Source organism: Thalassophryne amazonica, chromosome 4 (genome assembly GCF_902500255.1).
Source record: "Thalassophryne amazonica chromosome 4, fThaAma1.1, whole genome shotgun sequence".
In the NCBI taxonomy this organism is placed as follows: Eukaryota; Metazoa; Chordata; class Actinopteri; order Batrachoidiformes; family Batrachoididae; genus Thalassophryne; species Thalassophryne amazonica.
In genome coordinates this window covers 132,538,622-132,560,467 of record NC_047106.1, presented here as the reverse complement: position 1 = coordinate 132,560,467, position 21,846 = coordinate 132,538,622, and the positions used below count along the sequence as shown (strand labels likewise).

Here is a 21,846-nt window from a genome sequence, read left to right as displayed (position 1 = left end):
CATGCATCTCAGGAGCACAGCGGCCCAGCAGATCAATGAGGGCTGAATAGAAGGACATGATGGCATTTCCCAAATGGACACGGGTCTCCTCTTGTTGTTCCTCTCCACCAAATCTGCCAACCATCAAAAAAATCAGAAACAAATAGAGAGATGTGGAAATGAACATATCCAGCTACATAAAGCCTGTGTTTATTTGAGACAAACATACTATAAATAACCGCAGGTTAGGGGTCAAATGTAACCATGTACATCCCAGCGAAAAGGCAACAGTTTTGAGAAAATTTTAAAAAATGTTGATAAATTGCATGATGTTTTAGTGGTGTTATTTCTTCATGGGCATTGGACTACCAATATGTAGACCTAGGTGCAGTTCTTGGTCACACAACCTGTCTGTGACCGTGCACAAGACACCATCTGTATTGTCCCAGTCAACCTACAGTAGTGTTCAGAGTAATAGTAGTGCTATGTGACTAAAAAGATTAATCCAGCTTTTGAGAATATTTCTTATTGTTACATGGTTAACAAGGTACCAGTAGATTCAGTAGATTCTCACAAATCCAACAAGACCAAGCATTCATGATATGCACACTCTTAAGGCTATGAAATTGGGCTATTAGTAAAAAAAAGTAGAAAAGGCGGTGTTCACAATAATAGTAGCATCTGCTGTTGACACTACAAACTCAAAACTATTATGTTCAAACTACTTTTTTTTAGCAATCCTGTGCATCACTAAACTAGTATTTAGTTGTATAACCACAGTTTTTCATGATTTCTTCACATCTGCGAGGCATTAATTTTGTTGGTTTGGAACCAAGATTTTGCTCGTTTACTAGTGTGCTTGGGGTCACTGTCTTGTTGAAACACCCATTTCAAGGGCATGTCCTCTTCAGCATAAGGCAACACAACCTCTTCAAGTATTTTGACATATCCAAACTGATCCATGATACCTGGTATGCGATATATAGGCCCAACACCATAGTAGGAGAAACATGCCCATATCATGATGCTTGCACCACCATGCTTCACTGTCTTCACTGTGAACTGTGGCCTGAAGTCAGAGTTTGGGGGTCGTCTCACAAACTGTCTGCGGCCCTTGGACCCAAAAAGAACAATTTTACTCTCATCAGTCCACAAAATATTCCTCCATTTCTCTTTAGGCCAGTTGATGTGTTCTTTGGCAAATTGTAACCTCATCTGCACATGTCTTTTATTTAACAGAGGAACTTTGCAGGGGATTCTTGCAAATAAATTAGCTTCACACAGGCGTCTTCTAACTGTCACAGCACTTACAGGTAACTCTAGACTGCCTTTGATCATCCTGGAGCTGATCAATGGGTGAACCTTTGCCATTCTGGTTATTCTTCTATCCATTTTGGTGGCTGTTTTAAGTTTTCTTCCACACGTCTCTGTTTTTTTTTTGTTTTTTTTGTCCATTTTAAAGCATTGGAGATCATTGTAGATGAACAGCCTATAATGTTTTGCACCTGCATATAAGTTTTCCCTCTCAATCAACTTTTTATTCAAACTACGCTGTTCTTCTGAACAATGTCTTGAACGTCCCATTGTCCTCAGGCGTTCAAAGAGAAAAGCATGTTCAACAGGTGCTGGCTTCATCCTTAAATAGGGGACACCTGATTCACACCTGTTTGTTCCACAAAATTGACGAACTCACTGACTGAATGCCACACTACTATTATTGTGAACACCCCCTTTTCTACTTTTTTTTTACTAACAGCCCAGTTTCATAACCTTAAGAGTGTGCATATCATGAATGCTTGGTCTTGTAGGATTTGTGAGAATCTATTGAATCTACTGGTACCTTGTTTCCCATGTAACAATAAGAAATATACTCAAAACCTGGATTAATCTTTTTAGTCACATAGCACTACTATTATTCTGAACACTACTGTATGTGCCCTAAAACAGACTGGTATCCTGTCTTGGGTGTACCCGACCTCACGCCATATGGCCACTGGGATAGGCTCCAATCCTCCAGTGACCCTCAATTAGAGTAACCAGCTGAAGATGACTGAGTGAAAAATCTAAGAAATCACATGTAGCACTACTATTATTCTGAACACTACTGTAGTTGTAAATGGGTGCCAGCCTTGACTGGAGAAGTAACCTGCACTACACTGGCATCCTGTTAAGGATTACCAGTAAAATCTTATCTGCTTCCCGTTACAGTATCCAGGTATAAGTACTGGCACCAGTGGACCTCAGGGATGATATGGGACTTCTTATTGTATGCGGTTGTGCTCAAATGTTTACAGACCCTGGCAGAATTTTAGATTTTTTTTTGGCCATTTTTCAGAGAATATGAATGATAACACAAAAACTCTTTTTTCCACTAATGGTTAGTGGTTGTGTGAAGCTATTTATTGTAAAACAACTGTGTTTAGTCTTATTAAATCAGAATGACAACAGAAACTACTCAAATGACCCTGATCAAAGGTTTACACATCCTGGTGATTTTGGCCTGATAACATGCACAGAAGTCAACACAAACGGGTTTGAATGGATACAAAAGGTAACCATCCTCACCTGTGATCTGTTTGCTTGTAATCAGTGTGTGTGTGTGTATAAAAGATCAGTGAGGTTCTGGGCTCCTGACAGACCCTTGCATCTTTCATCCAATGCTGCACTGACATTTCTGGTTTCTGAGACATACAGAAAGCAAAAGATTTGTCAAAGAATTGAACTGTATAAAACAGGAAAGCGATTTAAAAACATATCTAAGGGACTGAGAATGCCAATCAGCAGTGTTCACACTCTAATTAAGAAGTGGAAAATGAGGGATTCTGTTGGAACCAAACCACGGTCAGGTAGACCAACAGAAATTTCAGCAACAGTGGCCAGAAAAATTGCTCGGGATGCAAAAACCCCCACAAATAACTTCACCTGAAATACAGGACTACAGGCATTTTGACAATAAATGGCTTCACACAACCACTAACCATGAGTAAAAAAAGTTTTTGTATTATCATTCATAGTCTCTAAAGAATTGCCAAAAACAAGCACAACTATATACTATGTATGTTGATATAAGCATTCGATTACTCCTCCAGCCAAACTGGTTATAGAGACATCCCGAAAAATGCATTCTTGACAACCTTGACATCAGCCTTTGATCTGCTCCAAAAGTTAATCATCATGAGACGCTCTGGAACCCCTTTGCAGAAAACGGACACAGGCTCAGAAATTCAAAAGGCTTTATTTTAACCATAAATTAACTGACTTGGTCACAAATGTTGGAGCGTTCGGGTGCAAAACCTGACTTCAAAAAAGCAGTTCTGCAGTGCAATGACTGGGCCACCAGAGGGCAATAGTCCATTACAAGTCTACAAGGGAACTGAAATATACATTTGTAAATACTTTTGCTACAATAATGGCTCCATAGATTACTAGCAGCCACAAATACCATGCTGTACTGCAGTGGAACATGTGAGCCACCAGATGGTGATAGTTCATTAGCAGTGGCAATAAAAAAAAGTCCACGGCGATCTGCAGTGCAAAAACAGAAAAAAAATGGAAAAGAGCAAATAGTTCGCAAAAATCTATTTGATCCTTCCAAAACAAGAAGGGGAGAAAGCAGTGAAAATAATCTGTAACTCGAGTGACTGGCTCAAAAGAGGATAACCAGGATCTATGTGTTTCACAACAGGAATCACTCAAGCAAACATTACCAGAGATGAGAGGCAGAGTCAAGGGAGCTAGGAATGATCAGAATCTAGGAAACATGATCCTGTTAATAATTCACAGGGAAACGTGAATGGAATGCTCAATAAGAATGGTGGGAAAGCCATCAACCGTGATGCTCTGGCACCTGCATGAGGAATCACACTCCTTATAAAGGGCATATGCCCGTCAACAGTGGAAACACGGAGGTACGAGGGCCTCCAGAGAATTACTGCCAGAGATGGCATTTTATGAGGTGGCCATGCACCCAGAAACAACACACAGGACAACAAAGAAAAATAACAAATGAAGCCTTAACTCAGGATAACCATTAGGAAAAGCGGGGGAAACAAAAAGGGCACAAAAAAGGAGGAGGAGAGCTAAAAGCCACAAGCGTGCATAAGACAAAAACAAGCCAAGGGACACCTATCCACCGCACCGCGTTTCGACAGGACAAGGACACATTGCAACCATAAATGACAGATAACCAGAACACAGGAAATGTAACATGCAGCAGTGAATACTGAAAGGTGTAAGGAGGCTCGAGAGGAGGACAGAAGGACACAGACATGATGATGAGAGCACGTAAACCTAAAGTAAAAGAGAAACCCGTTCACTGCCCTCCCACAGCAGAAGGAAACCAAGAGGAAACCGACTGATGTAAAAGGTGTGCCGGCAGCTCTGGGCTAAAATAAACTCACATATGTAGTGAAAGACATTAAGAAGGGGAAAAATCTCTAAACTAATACACAGGAAATAAAAGAAAATCCATGAGAGAACAGTCAGCAACAAGAGTGCTGTGAGAGCTCAATATCCTCCGCTGGCAAATGGTGCTTCCTACATTCTGATAGCATTTCAAGGTATGTGATAGTTGATTTCAGAATCCAAACACCAACTTATGTAAGTGGCAGTCTCTAGGTTTGTTAATCAAGGGCCAATACTCTGCCAAAATGTGTCAATTTTGTACAATATTACAATATGCGTATTACCGACCTATAACAAGGACTTTGACGGAGTTTCACAAAATTCCTCCTAAAAATGTGAGAGGAGTTTACTTCAGAACGCTTATACCCTTTTGGGGAAGCACAAATGGTCGGAGGGACGAATGGACAGACAGACCGACAGAAATCGCCATGACATAATCTCCCTTTGGACCTTCGGCCATTGGGGGATGAAAACCCAGAAAAATGCAACCCGAGTCCACACAAATACAGGCCCATGACGCACTCACACAAGAAAGGTTTGGTGAAAACTTGCTCACCCATTTCTGATGACATTATTCTGCTTTAATCTTGTCTTTAACTGTCATTCATAGTGTGCCATCACTTACATGAAGCGTCTGTCTTTTTTAACGGTGGGTCCATCCCTTGCTGGATCCTCAGAGATCTTGATGGCCTCCTCCATGGCAGCCAGCAGACCGTTCCCACCCTCTCCTCTCAGGGCCGGACCAAAGCATTCAGGACGCCGAATCAGCAAACGCACTACAACATTGGCATTCTCCTCCACGCTCTCTCCTGTGAGGAGGACGTACGCAAATATGAGCAACAGTCTTCTTCAAACTAGTACAACAGGTAATCAGAATGTGCAGGGCTGACCATTAACAAAGACGGCAAAACGTAGGAAATCCAGGTAACGCTCTCCTCCACAGGGGTTCCAGCCAATGTCAGGGTAGCCTTTGGACAGCAGCATTGGGCACATCTGTAGACCGCAGCCCGCCAAGTATGTCACCACCTACATCAACATCCGCATGAGGGAAAACCGAGATACCTTATGAGTTAATATGTCCACTGTGAGCTTTTGTGTCTTCATCTCTTTAATTTATCTCTGTTTTCCCAAACCATTTCCAGGTCCTGCTCCTGTAGAGCCAAGGCCAGCTCATTGTTATCAATGCAGGAGGCAGCAGCCACATCCAGGGGGGTGGAGCCACGCATACCTGCAAATAGAACGCACATGACATCAATCAATCTATCACATAGTAAACGATTAATGTTTACCCTGTGCACCGGCATGAGGTACTTTCACCAAACCTGGTAGGAATATTCTTTGGATGAATGTCTCCAGATGATTAACTTTTGGAGCAGATTGGTCAGAGTTCAAGATCAAGATTGTGAAAAATACCATTCCAAAAACGCATTTTTCAAGATATCTTTGCAACCAATAGGGCATGGGCAGCTGGTCACCAGAGGGCCCTATGTTAACGCACCCTCAAAATATTGAGAAAAGAAAATACACTCATTATAATTAATAAATTAGAAATAAATATGGGTTGCTCTTACGCAAGTGGCTGTCAGTGTTAGTATACATTTAAATGTGTTCCAACACTCTCTTGAATGAAAAGAAAACAATGAAATGAAATGAAAAGAAAACACTCTCAGTGTTTTCTTTTCATTTCATTTTGGTTTGTGAGAGTAAAGCCCAGCTTGGGTCGCTGGTCATAAATTCTATGGAAGGTTGTAAACTTTCACAATCATGTGACCTGAGGCTGAGTTTTAATTTGAGCATCGAACATAGCTTTTTTTTCTGTTCTTCTGAATCATATCAAATTTTAACATTTAAAAATGAATAGGGATTTTTCTTAGACCAAAAATCACTGACCGAGGCCAATGCCACTATTTTGCAACAAGTAGCTCAGATGGTCAAACATGGCGCGCTGGTTTTGCCGGCTGATACGACAGAAATAACACAGGAAACGACAGCAGTTGGTCACCATCTGAGGGAATCGAATCTCCTGGAAACAAATAAAGAAGAAAACAAATGAAAACTGCTGTCAGGTATGCTCTTCTGACAAAAAAGCACCTGCATTTATAGTTACTGTGACAAAGAAATGAATTTGACAGAGTGAAAAGGATGCCGTACCTTTGAGTCTCCTCCTCCACCCAACACATTGACCATCACCTCCATGACGGTCTCATGCATGCCGAGAGCTCTCATCAGATTGGGGTGCTGGTAGAAAACTTTGTTGTTCATGATGTTACTGAGGGTGGGGAAATCTAATATTATAATCACACTTTTTCGCTTTGTACATTACTCATGTAGTCTGTAAAGCTGTTGAAGTGACATAAGAAAAGTACAGGAAGGGAGAGAAGATCCCATCCTGCCCATAAAGTTAAGAAAGTACATGTGCAAAGAGACCACAAATGACTGAACATTAACTGATCCTGACAACACATGCTTTGTTTGTGCTGCTTTTACTGAGCTCGCATTCAGAGTAGTTATCATAATGCCCACACTGACCCAATGCTCTGAATCATGAGTCGCTCTTCTTCTGGGCCCATCTGGACAATGAGCAGTGACCGGATCTGTCCCAGGCACTCAAGCAGGTCCATGGTGTCTTGAAAGGACACAGCGTTGATAGCATAGGCTTTGGGCAAAGCTCGGATCAACTCTCCGAGCCCGTCATACTGCCTGTGGAGCAGGCTGAACATCAGACGCACCAGCTCAGGGTTCTGTATGAACGACTCCTGGGCCCAGTGGATCATCGTGTGTGAGATCAGCTCCTGAAGAGTGCCTGAAGAAACACAGACAAGTGTAAGTCTCCTATGGTGTAAAATCAGAAGGCTGGTTCCGCTAGAAATATAATTACAAAAGACAGGTTTTTAATATTCTTGGATTGGACAAGTGATTGACTGATGGCCTGTCTAGAGTGTAGCCTGCCTCTCGCCCAATAACCGCTGGGAGAGGATCACTCTCTTCCACCTCCATGTCAACCAACCAACCCCCATCCAATGCTGTCTTGCTACACTCTCCCCTGTCACCATTTTATACTCTCTAATTTCTTCAAGGTTGTATCTCCTGCATTGTCATGGGTCACGTTTTAGCTTCAGTCCTGTTTGCCGGTTTTGAGCTATTTTACAGTCACTCTGAGTTATTTCTCACAATTTTTCCTCTGTGTTCGTTCAGAGATGCTCTTATTTTGTCAAACTCTCTGTGTTAATTTTGACTTTTGGGTCATGTTCTTGTGTCCCCGCTAGGGATGGGTATTGATAAGATTATATCAATACTGATGCCGTTATCAATTCCGCTTATCAATCCAATTCCTTATCAATTCCCTTATCAATACCTCCTGTGTACTAAAAGTAGGCTTTACAGGTTTCTATGTCAACAACATTTTATTGAGTCTTAAAGTAAATAAAATTAAGTAAATGAAATTGGTCACTGGATCCTTGAGCTCTGGACATAAATAGAAATAAACAAAATCTGTATTTTTTCTCAGAAGCATTTCCTTTCAGGCATTGACACAAAGGTAACTCCAAAGGCTCTGAGCTGAGCTTTTGCAAACGGCTGTGCTGCACATCAACATCAATGTCATTCATAAATTAATTCAGGACTCTTATTTTGGGAGGAAAAAAATTTAGTCTGTTGTAGTTTGTTATCTGCTTTACAACGTTTGGAAGAGGTGTCATTTGATTTAAAACAGTGATTCACTTTGAAGTTAATAATTCTGCCCGGACTCTAACTTGACTCGGCAGAGAGCGGCGCAGTGTTTGGAGCTGTACGGAGGACGATTCTCGTTTCTTGCTTGCAACAAGACAAGAGCCCCAGTTAGTGACTTTAATCTGCACAAAAGTGACTCATGATTGACATTTTTAATGGCTTTGAGAGGGATTAACAAGTAGACTTGCCTCTTCTGAAAGCAGAGAAACAGAGAACCAAGAAAGTAGCAGGTCGGAGCACTGCTTCGTTGCTTCAAGATTCAAGAACCGCTGCTGCAGAAGCGGTTGATTACAGACATGCTACAGGGTCTGCAATCAATATGTAGAGAAATGATCATTTTCCCAATAAAAAGGCTATCGATGTCAGTGGATCGAACCCTTTCTCAATGATTCTAGTCCTAGTCCCCACACTTCCAGATTTAATTGCACCATGTACTTTAAATCCTCTGTTAGAACATCTTAAAGTTGTCTGATTGTGTTTGGTGTTGCCCTGTTGTCTAGCTTTCTATGTCTCGTTCTTTATTAACTCCAGATTGATTTTTGCTACCATTCTGGATCTCTGTTTTGCTATTGTTGCTATTTTTTTCTGTGTCTATAATTTTGTAAATTGAGATTCTAGAGCAAGATATGCAGCCTTCAAGACAACATCTTCTCCAGGGACATTAAGGTATTTTTTCAACAAGACAATGCAAACCCACAATCTGTACACATTACAAAGGCATGGCTGTGGAGGGAGAGGGTACGGATACTGAACTGGCCTGCCTGCAGTTTTGAACGGTTCCAATAGAGAATCCATGGAGAATTTTGAAAGGAAAAATGCAACAACCTACTGTTGCACATTTTAAAACACGTTTACATGAAGAATGGAGCGAAACATTTCAAAGGCTTCATCACTTGGTGGCCTCAGTGCCAAAATGTCTCTTCAGTGTTGTGAAAAGGAATGACAACATTACAAAGTAAATGCTTTAGTGTCCCAAGTTTTTACCTCCGCCAAAAAAGTTCTGCAGATGTTATGTTTTGGCTCCCGTTTGTTTGCTTGCTTATCTGTTTGTCTGTTTCATGGTGAACAGCCCAGAGCCCACAATTTATCCTAAATTTATAGATGACATTTTACTGAAGATCATATCCTCATTGGCAAGAACTGGTTCAATTTTCAAGGTCACAGATCAAAGGCCAAAGCCAGGAAAAAATCTTGAAAAAATCCCTATCTTTAACATTGAAGGAAATTTCAAAAATTCATATTTCTGTCAAAAAAGATCAAATTTCTTTCATATTTGCAGCATTATGTAGGATGGTATCCTTTATCGACTGACAAAGTTTGATAGGGCTCTGATCCAGATTACAGATTTTGTGGTCATTTAAATTTAACATGGAAAACCCCATTTAATGTATAATTTACATTATATCTTAATCAAACGTGCTCCAACAACTGTCATATTTGAAATTGAGGTTCACAGCCATGCAGAGGGCTCTGACCTAAAGTGGTTTGGTTCCTCAAGCCCCTTTCCCACCAGGTCCACTTCAAGTTGCTTCCTGTGGCGTCATGACAACGCAGGATTGCCTGCATCAGGTGCACGCAGCAGGGGGACAGAGAGGAGGTGAGAACGCAGAGAAATCAGAGTGCAAAGTTTGGCTGCAGACTGTGCCCTCTGACTTCTCTTCCAGTTTATATTTGTTCTTGTGCTGAACTGCAGGTCTGCGCTCTGAGTTTTGTTATAGTTTATCTTTCCTATAGTTTATCAAGATGCGCACATGAAATGAGTGCATGAGATGCGCGCATGAGATGCACGCGTGCACCGTCAGTGAGCAAATGTGGAGATGACTGGAGTTCTACTTGATGTGGACATGTCCTGTCTCTGGCAATCAGTCTGTGAACAGGACTTATGTCCTTTTTTGTCCTTTTTTTAACACAGTGATAAGAGAGTTTTAGGGGAGAACAAGGAACTAACTGCCTGCAGCCAGACAGTTTTGTTTTTTTTTAAGTGTTCACATGTGCGTGTGAACGAATCATCTCTGAGTGGCTTGGAGATGTCCGGACTTTTTACTGGATGTGGACATGTCCTGTCTCTGGCAATCAGTCTTTATGGACTTTATTTAAACACATTTGTGAGAGAAGAGCGAGGAGCTGCAGCTGCAGCAGCTGCAACCAGTATTTTTGTTTTTCTGTGCTCTTTGAGCGTGTAGTTTCACTGCATTGTGTACAGAATAAGAACAATTCTGCATGATTTATATTTCAGGAACAATGGAACACAGCAGGAATCATAAATTGGCACCGGGTAACGTTGTATTGTGAGGTTGTGGCTTCCAGTTACGTTGAGTACTGTCGCGTTGCTCTGACTTGCGCTGAAACCACTTAATTTCTGCGTCGAGCACAGGATGCAGAAAAAATTAAACATGTTTAATTTTTGGCGTCCGATTTGCTTCGTCCTTTGCGTCCCTCGCGCTGTTGAGGCTTTGAGTTGCATCGTCTCGGCACTGGGTTGCTTCCACGTGGCGTCGTCATGATGCCACATGACGCAACTTGAAGCAGCCCTGGTGTGAAAGGGGCTTCACACCCAGCGATATGTGTGAAATGTAACACCATATTACAGTGCAGGAAGCAAGCAGCAGTTTGTTAATAATCACCGGCATCGTTTAGGCACCATGTCTAAGCATAGTTTAGAAAAATAAACAAGCAAGGACATACAGTCTCGACTTTCCTCGAATCGGTGAGTGTCAGTGCTGAACATCATTTCATACCTCTGTTACTGGGTACATCCAGACTGTTCTGTGAAGTACATGCAAGGGATTTTTAGTGGAAATACATGACAATGGGATGGGACGTTTTGTCCGATGTGAGCGAAAATCCGTTATACAAAATCCAGTATATACGGTGTTTATTCATGCTAAACTAAATTCATGCTATAGACTTAGACTGCTGGGGGGTTCCCATGATGCACTGAGTGTTTCTTTCTCTTTTTGCTCTGTATGCACCACTCTCCATTTAATCATTAGTGATTGATCTCTGCTCCACTCCACAGCATGTCTTTTTTCCTGGTTCTCTCCCTCAGCCCCAACCAGTCCCAGCAGAAGACTGCCCCTCCCTGAGACTGGTTCTGCTGGAGGGTTTCTTCCTGTTAAAAGGGAGTTTTTCCTTCCCACTGTCGCCAAGTGCTTGCTCACAGGGGGTCGTTTTGACCGTTGGGGTTTTTCTGTAATTATTGTATGTCTTTTGCCTTACAATATAAAGCGCCTTGGGGCAACTGTTGTTGTGATTTGGCGCTATATAAATAAAATTTATTTGATTTGATTTGATTTATTACGTAGAAAACCATACAAAGCATTGGGGCTTTAGCTTTTGTCTGGTGAGTGCAAATATCTGGTTTATACGATGACAGTGTAGTGTGAGTTTTACTGTAGTTTTAGTCTTACTTGGTTTTGTTTCCCTCCTCAGCCTCTGGCTTTTCCTCCTCCTTCTTGCGCAAGCTCTTGACCTGTCCACCAGACTGAGAAGTCTTCCCCTGAGTGACGAGTCAACCTCCTCCTCCTCTGTCTCCTCCTCAATATGTATACTGAAAAAGTAGACTTTTAGGATGAAGACACTCAGAACGTGGTCAAGCACACTTGCGGGGTAAAAATGCTTGAAGGACTCCTCACCACAGTGAAGCAGAATGTCATTGTGGAATTCTCTCATTGTGTCCCGCGTGTCCTCGGTACAGGACAGTCCTCCTCCTCTGGAGAGTGCTTGAAATTGGTCAGCAAAAGAACCTTGAAGAGGAGGACATTTTTACACATTCTGACTTTCTGTTGTTTGTTTTGCTTTGCATGAGGAATTACTGGCAACAGTCTTTCACAATGCAAAATGTGTCTTTGGTCATTCTTCATGGTATGTCTGAACTGAGTTCCTAAGTACAGGCGTCTCTACATCAACCGTGGATGTAGATTTTTTTAGCTCTTCAGGAATCGATCAAGTTACACTCTTCCTTGCCACTGAGGGACTGCCATGATGACGACTCAACACCAACATAACAATTGAAGTTAAATATTTAATTCTGACACATTTCTCTTTTTTGGCATGTTCTATTGCAAATTTGTTGCTGGTTATTTTGTACCTGGTCCTGAGGTGGAGAGCGGAACTCCCGGGTCCTTCGTGCAGTCTCAGCAGCCGACCATGGAGAGGCTTTCATTAACAGGTTGTAACGCACGCGCTGGTTGCCCTGAACACTGTTGATAAATGGGTCAGAAAGGCCACGATGGCTTCCACTCTGTGCCGGAGCTCACAGTCACAGAAATACTGCAGCAGCGTGCACATCTGTCCGGAGCACAGCGAGAGAGTCACAGATGTTTTGAAATCTGAAAATGTTGAAATTCAGAAGGTGAGAGACAAAAGAAGACATTTAAATGTGGTGACGAACCTGCAGTTTGACCGATTCTGGCAGTTTCATGTGGAGTAACCCTTCCTCCAGACCATCCTCTTCCTCTTTCACTTTATCCTCCACAACCTCTGCTCCTTCTCTTCTTCTGCCTTCTCTCCATCCGTCTTTTCTTCTTTAGTCTCTCCCCCCTCCTTTTCTTCTCCTTCCTCTTCCAATTCCCCTTCCTCACCCTCTCCTTTCTTGAGGTCTTTGAGCTCTTCCTCATCACCAACCCCTTCGTCCTCAAGCTCAGGCTCAGCATCCTCCTTTGTTTCCTTGCCTTTCCCTTCAGCATCTCCACCCTCCTTGGAGTTCTCTTCTTCCACCTCTTCCTGCTTCCCGCTGAAAACATTGGGTTCAATCATCTTGAGGATGTGTTTGGTGTCGTCGTCATTGAAGATGCCCATAATGAGGAGTGTACTGATGAGCTTCAGAATGGGGACAAAGTGGAACTCAACACTGCCACCTACTGGATCTCTCATGGCCTGGCTTCCATCCAGCACAGCCTCTGTTAACATGCTGATGGCCCTCGTCTTCAGATCCTGTGGGGGAAAAACACATTAACAAACAGACAACAGACATGATAGCAATTACTGTGGTAATCCAAGTCCAAAACCCTCAAGGCCAAAGCCAAGATTTTGACCCACTAAGACCCCAGCAAAGGCTTTGACTCCTCAAATCTGAGGCTATGCCCTGAAACATCAAGGTCAAGCCAAACACCAAGGGATAAATAAAGAAAAAGAAAATGTCATGATCTCGACTCTTGACCATGTGTTTCTGTTTTGCCATGTGTTTTTTTTTTTTCTGCCAGTGCCATGTTTAATTTAGGTTCAAGTTTTGTTAAGTTTAGTTTAGGTTTCTGTTTTGTGTGATTTCTCTTGCTGGGTTTTCCTGCTTGGGCTTTGTCTGTCCCTATCTCTCTTGTCCATCTCTCTTGGTGCTTGGTGGTGGGCATCACAGCCTGTCTGGGCCACACTCTGTTCTGGATCTTTCCACACACTTGTTTCTAATCTGTAGCTCATCACCTGGGTGTATTTAAGCTCCACTGGTTGCACTAGTTCCCCGCCAGATTGTTGCACCTTGTGCCTTCGCTTCCAGCTCTGTGTTCTATATTTCCAAGTCCTGCTACCACGTTGTGTTTCAACCACCTGCCTGTTTGTACTGATCACACCTTACGCCTGATGTTTTGGAACTGTTTGCTCATCTTTGACTGCCATGCTGTGCACTGCACCCCACTGAATCCTTCAGTAAACGTTATTACTAAGCAGAGCAACTGTGTTGAGTATTGCAATTGTGTCCAGACGTTCCCGTCTGTCCAGTCTGATAGAAAATGGGTCAAACAAAAATGGAGAATCATACAAAAAAGACACAAAAAGCATAAACTGAATACTAATACTGTTGTTGGTTAGGAACCTAATACGAAACCATTACATACTACAATTAAGTGAGTGAATGTTAGCTACACAATTTGTATGCAATGGCACCATCATCACAGCACTACACTTTGTCCAAATTTTGTTATATTACAGCCTTATTCCAAAATGGAGTAAATTCATTTTTTCCCTCAAAGTTCTCCACACAACACCCCATAATGACAACAAGAAAATTTTGTTTTTATATATATTTAAAAAAAACTAAGAAGGCAGCACTGTGGCTTAATGGTTAGCACTGTTGCCTCACAGCAAGGTCATGGGAGTGATTCCCACCTGTTGCCTTTCTGTGTGGAGTTTGCATGTTCTCACCATGTTTGCATGGGTTTCCTCTGGGTACTTCCTACCACATCCAAAGACATGCAGGTTAGGTGAACTAAATCTTTAAATTGATCATAGCTGTGCGTGTGGGTGTGAGTGTGTTTGTTTGTCTATACAGTAGTGTTCAGAATAATAGTAGTGCTATGTGACTAAAAAGATTAATCCAGGTTTTGAGTATATTTCTTATTGTTACATGGGAAACAAGGTACCAGTAGATTCAGTAGATTCTCACAAATCCAACAAGGCCAAGCATTCATGATATGCACACTCCTAAGGCTATGAAACTGGGCTATTAGTAAAAAAAAAAGTAGAAAAAGAGGTGTTCACAATAATAGTAGAACAGATTTGTGCCTCAAGACAATCCTGTCTTGGAGGTCTACAGACAATTCCTTTGACTTCATGCTTGGTTTGTGCTCTGACATGCACTGTCAACTGTGTGACCTTATATGTAGACAGGCCTGTGCCTCGCCAAATCACGACTAATCAACCCAGGTGGAGTCCAATTAATCTGTAGAAACATCTCAAGGATGATCAGTGGAAACAGGATGCACCTGAGCTCAGTTTTGAGCTTCATGGGAAAGGCTGTGAATACTTATGTGCACATAATTTCTTTCTTTTTTTAATAAATTTGCAAAAAAAAAAAAATCACATTGTCATTATGAGGTACTGTGTGTAGAATTTTGAAAGAGAGAGACAGAGAGAGTGAGAGAGAGAGAGAGAGAGAGAGAGAGGAAGAAAGAATTCATCCATTTGGAATAAGGCTGTAACATAAAAAATGTGGGAATAGTGAAGTGCTGTGAATAGTTTCAGGGATCCACTGTGTAATGCAAAAATTTCTATTTTTAATGATAAACTTTTTCAATGGTTCCTACCACTTTCATATATGTCTAGTACCTTCTCTGAATTTTCCTGGGAAGTTCTTGAGTTACTCGTCTCCAGCTGCATCATGGGATAATGTAATGTAGCCTGGTGTGTGATGTAGTCTTCATATTTTGGAGGTAGTGCATGATATGGATACTGTTTGACTACTAAATATCTAATGAGCATTCAGATACTCTACAGATTGTGGCATACTGCTTTTTGCTGGCTGAATATTCCAATGGGGGTATAGACTTAAACATCAAACATGTATTTCAAGAACACCAGCTCTGTATAGTAAAAGTAGTATTCTGTACTGTAAAAGTTATTTAGGTATCTAAACTGTATTTTTTTTAAAAATTGTAAACATCATAGGCCTGGGGAAAAAATGGGTTGCACTGTTACCAGTGTCGTCCATCTCAGGCTTCTCACCTGCAAGGGAAAGACAGGACTAAGTGTGTAGAGGTCAGGGTCTGTGCCAACAAAATTGATGGATGAGAAATGCAGCTTGGGCCTTAAGCAAGTGTTGCGTCCCACACCGGGAAGAGAATGAGCCTTCTTTGCATCAGGATAGAGCTTAATGCTGAGAGTCTCTTCAGTAATGGGCACGATAAATTCTTTGTTGGTGCCCAGGCGTGCCCGCTTCGCAGACTCTAGGTGGATGCTGATAAGCAGGTCATAGAAACCGCTACGCAGAGGTCCAGGTAGGTACGTGTTCTCAATGGCGTAGAAAAGCTGAGACTCATCCACGTGGCTGCACAGGGCATGAGCCACTCGGTTGTTGCCAAGAGCACAAACAGCACAGTAAAGCATCAAGGTGTGGTAGTGGAACTTCATCAAATCCTGACGCTCCGACAGCTCCAGGATGTCAATACACCTGAAAGACATGTAGACTGAGTGATGTCCAAGCCATGGTAATGGTGAAGTCATAGCAATATTATTGTGATAAAAAATACAGTTGCAACTGAGAGTAAATGCACAATCATCAAAGACTCCTATGAACCTTCTCTGTCAACTAATACAAGTCAATACAAGGTGTCTTAAAATCTCATATTAAAGTTTGTAGCAGAGACACTGAGTCGATAGACCATTGTAACATACTGAGTGCGAATGGGCAGCGGTGTGTAAATGCCGTGGGACGTAGCGTGAACTCGCAACTCTGTTGCCGGCGTGGCATGCAAAGCATTAAAAGCATATTCGTCAAAAATACGAGGGCTATTACAAAAGTATCCGACCTTATTATTTTTTTCAAAAACCATATGGATTTGAATCACGTGTGATTGCGTCAGACAAGCTTGAACCCTCGTGCGCATGCATGAGTTTTTCCACGCCTGTCGGTTGCATCATTCACCTGTGAGCAGGCTTTGAGTGAGGAGTGGTCCACCCCCTCGGCGGATTTTCATTGTCAGGAAATGAAGGAATGATTTGGGCTTTTTTCCATCAGAATTTTTTCAGAAACTGTTAGAGACAGGCAGCTGGAAACCATTAGAAAAATTTATCTGGCTTTCGGTGAAAATTTTACAGGCTCACAGAGAATAAGGAATGTTACTGTCACTTTAAGGACGGCCCCCAGCGGCTGTGGGGCGCGCCGTGCTCCGAAGCCGCCATCGACAGGCTGAACGACCATTTCATTTCTAAATGGATGGCTGTCTGGATCCGTGACCATCGTGTGCCATTTCTCTGGTTATCACAAGAGCTGGACATCAAACATTTTCCGGCAGATTTCACTTTTAACAAGAGTTTTTGTCATGGAAAGCCGAGCGGAGGCTTCGCGCGTCATGATGGATTCACTACTGGAGCGACACAAAACCACCTCTGTTTTGGTCTCACAGGACAGCTTTGAGATGGCGTTCAGACAGCTGTCAGTGGTTTTTCCATCGAGTGATTATCCGAGAAATTGTGGATGTGCCTGGACATGCCAGAACATGTCCCGTGAGGCTTCATCACGGCGTTGCTTTGCGCCATGCGGAATTCCTCCGCACGTCTGTCTCAATGTGCCGAAAAAGTGCTGATGTCCACGTCTTTTCACAATTCCTGTGCTAGTCAGGCGATGTCCCGGATAAAACACAGCGTCCAGTTTGGAAATGAACGGCACATTCCACTGTTACAGGAGTTTTTGTCATGGAAAGAGGAGCGGAGGCTTCACGCATCGCGGCGGTGCCGCATGGCGCACAGCAACACCGTGATGAAGCCTCACGGGACATGTTCTGGCATGTCCAGGCACATCCACAATTTCTTGGATAATCACTCGATGGAAAAACCACCAACAGCTGTCTGACGCCATCTCAAGCCGTCCTGTGAGACAAAACGGAGGGTGTTCCTTTGTCTCGCTCCATCAGCAAATCGGTCGTGACGCGCGAAGCCTCCGCTCAGCTTTCCATGACAAAATCTCTTGTTAAAAGTGAAATCTGCCGGAAAATGGCTGATGTCCAGCTCTTGTGATAACCAGAGAAAGTGCACACGATGGTCTCGGATCCACAGAGCCATCCGTTTAGAAATGATCGGTGGTTTGTGGCTCTCGATGGTGGCACGGAGCGCGGCGCGCCGAGCGTCCTTAAAGCTGTCCTTAAAGCTGTCCTTAAAGCTGTAGTAACAGTCCTTATTCTCTGTGAAGCCCGTAAAATTTTCACCGAAAGCCAGATAAATTTTTCTAATGGTTTCCAGCTGCCTGTCTCCAACAGTTTCTGAAAAAATTCTGATGGAAAAAAAGCCTAAATCATTCCGCCATTTCCTGACAATGAAAATCCGCCGAGGGGGCTGGACCACTCCTCACTCAAAGCCTGCTCACAGGCGAATGACGCAACCGACAGGCGTGGAAAAACTCACTCATGCGCACGAGGGTTCAAGCTTGTCTGACGCAATCACACGTGATTCAATCCATATGGTTTTTGAAAAAAATAATAAGGTCGGATACTTTTCTAATAGACCTCGTATGTCCAAGTAGTGGCTCTGCATGCAGGCTAAGGAGGACCAATGCCCTTCTCTCAGCGTTGGTACTCGATGGGTCAGGCCAGACATGTCACATCAGCACAGTGGTCAGCTGCTTAAAAATCCTTTTTCTTTTCTTTTTTTGTCAAAGATTTATGAGATGAGATTTATGTTCATCACAAGCAGAAAGCTGAATGGAGCGCTGTGATGCTAATAAAACTTTTTCAGTTTTTAAAATAAGTGATTTTTTTCATTTTTGACAGTGGCGGGATAAAGCGACAGCACAACGGAAAATGCACCTGCAGCACCGTATTACACCCGATTAGACTCTTCAATACCACTGCACTTATTCACAAACAGTTTCCACCAATAAGGAAATTAAATTACTTCCTAAAGAAGGATGTCTTATTTGGACACCAGTGTGTCTGGGATGATGGATCCGGATGAAAAGGAGGCAATACCAGGTCGGATTAAAAGTCTACTCTGTGTGCGTAGGGTCTGCTTCACATGGGGCAAATGTCCATTTTTGTGAATTAAAAAGAATGAAAATACAGGATCTAACAGCTTTATTCCGTTTGTGGGCATTTGTTTCAAACAGAAATAACAGATTTGACAGAAACATTAAAATGCCTGTTGGGTTAGAGTTGGGTTTGGACAGAAATATGAGGCTCGAACTGAACTTTAATGCCCTCCAGGTTACTTTGGCTTATGATAATTCAGAAGATTGTCTGAGAGCTGCTGGGGACAGACCGAGGACAGCCGAGTGGCCCCGAGACCTCAGAGAGCAGGGACAAAGTCCAAGAGGTGAGGTCAAGTTCACTTGTGCAGAGTGTACCTTTTACTGTTTCTAAACACCTGAAAAAGTACTGAGTTCATTTCATGATGATTGGAGCAGTACCTTGAATGTTTTTGATGAATGATGAAAGGAAAGTTGGATGTTATAGCATTCTGCAATCTGCCTCAGAACACTAGAAATCTGCAGTTTTTCCAGTTTTCCTCCCAAAACACAGCTATCATTTGTGTGAAGCACATTTCAATCAAGACATTGAATATAGTTTCATACAAGCTGTTTTTATTGGTGTAATACTGAATGATGACAAAAATGTGCACACAATGCCAGCTGACAGCGGAAATGTTCTCTATGAAATATGTCTTATTGTTCAGACTGTCACATCTGGGACACGTTTACGGGAATTTTTCCACCTTTCTTTGGGCAAGTTACGGACATTTGTTGCAGTGCTATGCATAGATTCAGTCATGTCCGTGTATTTACATGGAGGATGCACGCACCGCATTAAAAGGCCACTGCACCCCACGGCGTTCCACATGAGTGACTTGCAGAGTAATTGGTGAGTGTTAAAATTACCCAGTTTCAAGTGGAAGTCTCAGCTGTTTATAGCAGAAGAATTTTGACTGTGATATGCACTCTTACACATTTAGAGAGACTTTCAGGACATGAAACTCCAATCACATATAAATGGTCAATCAATCAATCAATCAATCAATCAATTTTTTTTTTATATAGCACCAAATCACAACAAACAGTTGCCCCAAGGCGCTTTATATTGTAAGGCAAGGCCATACAATAATTATGTAAAACCCCAACGGTCAAAACGACCCCCTGTGAGCAAGCACTTGGCTACAGTGGGAAGGAAAAACTCCCTTTTAACAGGAAGAAAACCTCCAGCAGAACCAGGCTCAGGGAGGGGCAGTCTTCTGCTGGGACGAGTTGGGGCTGAGGGAGAGAACCAGGAAAAAGACATGCTGTGGAGGGGAGCAGAGAACGATCACTAATGATTAAATGCAGAGTGGTGCATACAGAGCAAAAAGAGAAAGAAACAGTGCATCATGGGAACCCCCCAGCAGTCTACGTCTATAGCAGCATAACTAAGGGATGGTTCAAGGTCACCTGATCCAGCCCTAACTATAAGCTTTAGCAAAAAGGAAGTTTTAAGCCTAATCTTAAAGTAGAGAGGGTGTCTGTCTCCCTGATCTGAATTGGGAGCTGGTTCCACAGGAGAGGAGCCTGAAAGCTGAAGGCTCTGCCTCCCATTCTACTCTTACAAACCCTAGGAACTACAAGTAAGCCTGCAGTCTGAGAGCGAAGCACTCTATTGGGGTGATATGGTACTACGAGGTCCCTAAGATAAGATGGGACCTGATTATTCAAAACCTTATAAGTAAGAAGAAGAATTTCAAATTCTATTCTAGAATTAACAGGAAGCCAGTGAAGAGAAGCCAATATGGGTGAGATATGCTCTCTCCTTCTAGTCCCCGTTAGTACTCTAGCTGCAGCATTTTGAATTAACTGAAGGCTTTTTAGGGAACTTTTAGGACAACCTGATAATAATGAATTACAATAGTCCAGCCTAGAGGAAATAAATGCATGAATTAGTTTTTCAGCATCACTCTGAGACAAGACCTTTCTAATTTTAGAGATATTGCGTAAATGCAAAAAAGCAGTCCTACATATTTGTTTAATATGCGCTTTGAATGACATATCCTGATCAAAAATGACTCCAAGATTTCTCACAGTATTACTAGAGGTCAGGGTAATGCCATCCAGAGTAAGGATCTGGTTAGACACCATGTTTCTAAGATTTGTGGGGCCAAGTACAATAACTTCAGTTTTATCTGAGTTTAAAAGCAGGAAATTAGAGGTCATCCATGTCTTTATGTCTGTAAGACAATCCTGCAGTTTAGCTAATTGGTGTGTGTCCTCTGGCTTCATGGATAGATAAAGCTGGGTATCATCTGCGTAACAATGAAAATTTAAGCAATACCGTCTAATAATACTGCCTAAGGGAAGCATGTATAAAGTGAATAAAACTGGTCCTAGCACAGAACCTTGTGGAACTCCATAATTAACTTTAGTCTGTGAAGAAGATTCCCCATTTACATGAACAAATTGTAATCTATTAGACAAATATGATTCAAACCACTGCAGCGCAGTGCCTTTAATACCTATGACATGCTCTAATCTCTGTAATAAAATTTTATGGTCAACAGTATCAAAAGCAGCACTGAGGTCTAACAGAACAAGCACAGAGATGAGTCCACTGTCCGAGGCCATAAGAAGATCATTTGTAACCTTCACTAATGCTGTTTCTGTACTATGATGAATTCTAAAACCTGACTGAAACTCTTCAAATAGACCATTCCTCTGCAGATGATCAGTTAACTGTTTTACAACTACCCTTTCAAGAATTTTTGAGAGAAAAGGAAGGTTGGAGATTGGCCTATAATTAGCTAAGATAGCTGGGTCAAGTGATGGCTTTTTAAGTAATGGTTTAATTACTGCCACCTTAAAAGCCTGTGGTACATAGCCAACTAACAAAGATAGATTGATCATGTTTAAGATCGAAGCATTAAATAATGGTAGGGCTTCCTTGAGCAGCCTGGTAGGAACGGGGTCTAATAAACATGTTGATGGTTTGGATGAAGTAACTAATGAAAATAACTCAGACAGGACAATCGGAGAGAAAGAGTCTAACCAAATACCGGCATCACTGAAAGCAGCCAAAGATAACGATACGTCTTTGGGATGGTTATGAGTAATTTTTTCTCTAATAGTTAAAATTTTGTTAGCAAAGAAAGTCATGAAGTCATTACTAGTTAAAGTTAATGGAATACTCAGCTCAATAGAGCTCTGACTCTTTGTCAGCCTGGCTACAGTGCTGAAAAGAAACCTGGGGTTGTTCTTATTTTCTTCAATTAGTGATGAGTAGAAAGATGTCCTAGCTTTACGAAGGGCTTTTTTATAGAGCAACAGACTCTTTTCCAGGCTAAGTGAAGATCTTCTAA

The 21,846-nt window shown here is 42.1% G+C and overlaps 1 protein-coding gene across 1 annotated transcript in view; it reads right to left on the bottom strand.

Moving 5' to 3' along the window:
• The window catches only part of ryr1b (ryanodine receptor 1b (skeletal)), a 468,306-nt gene that overhangs the window by 261,646 nt on the left and 184,814 nt on the right, over positions 1-21,846 (bottom strand). Inside the window, 7 exon segments of the mRNA XM_034168593.1 lie at positions 2-113; positions 5,009-5,192; positions 5,274-5,409; positions 5,517-5,611; positions 6,274-6,406; positions 6,535-6,652; positions 6,913-7,186. Of these exon segments, the coding sequence (XP_034024484.1) occupies positions 2-113; positions 5,009-5,192; positions 5,274-5,409; positions 5,517-5,611; positions 6,274-6,406; positions 6,535-6,652; positions 6,913-7,186 (1,052 nt within the window).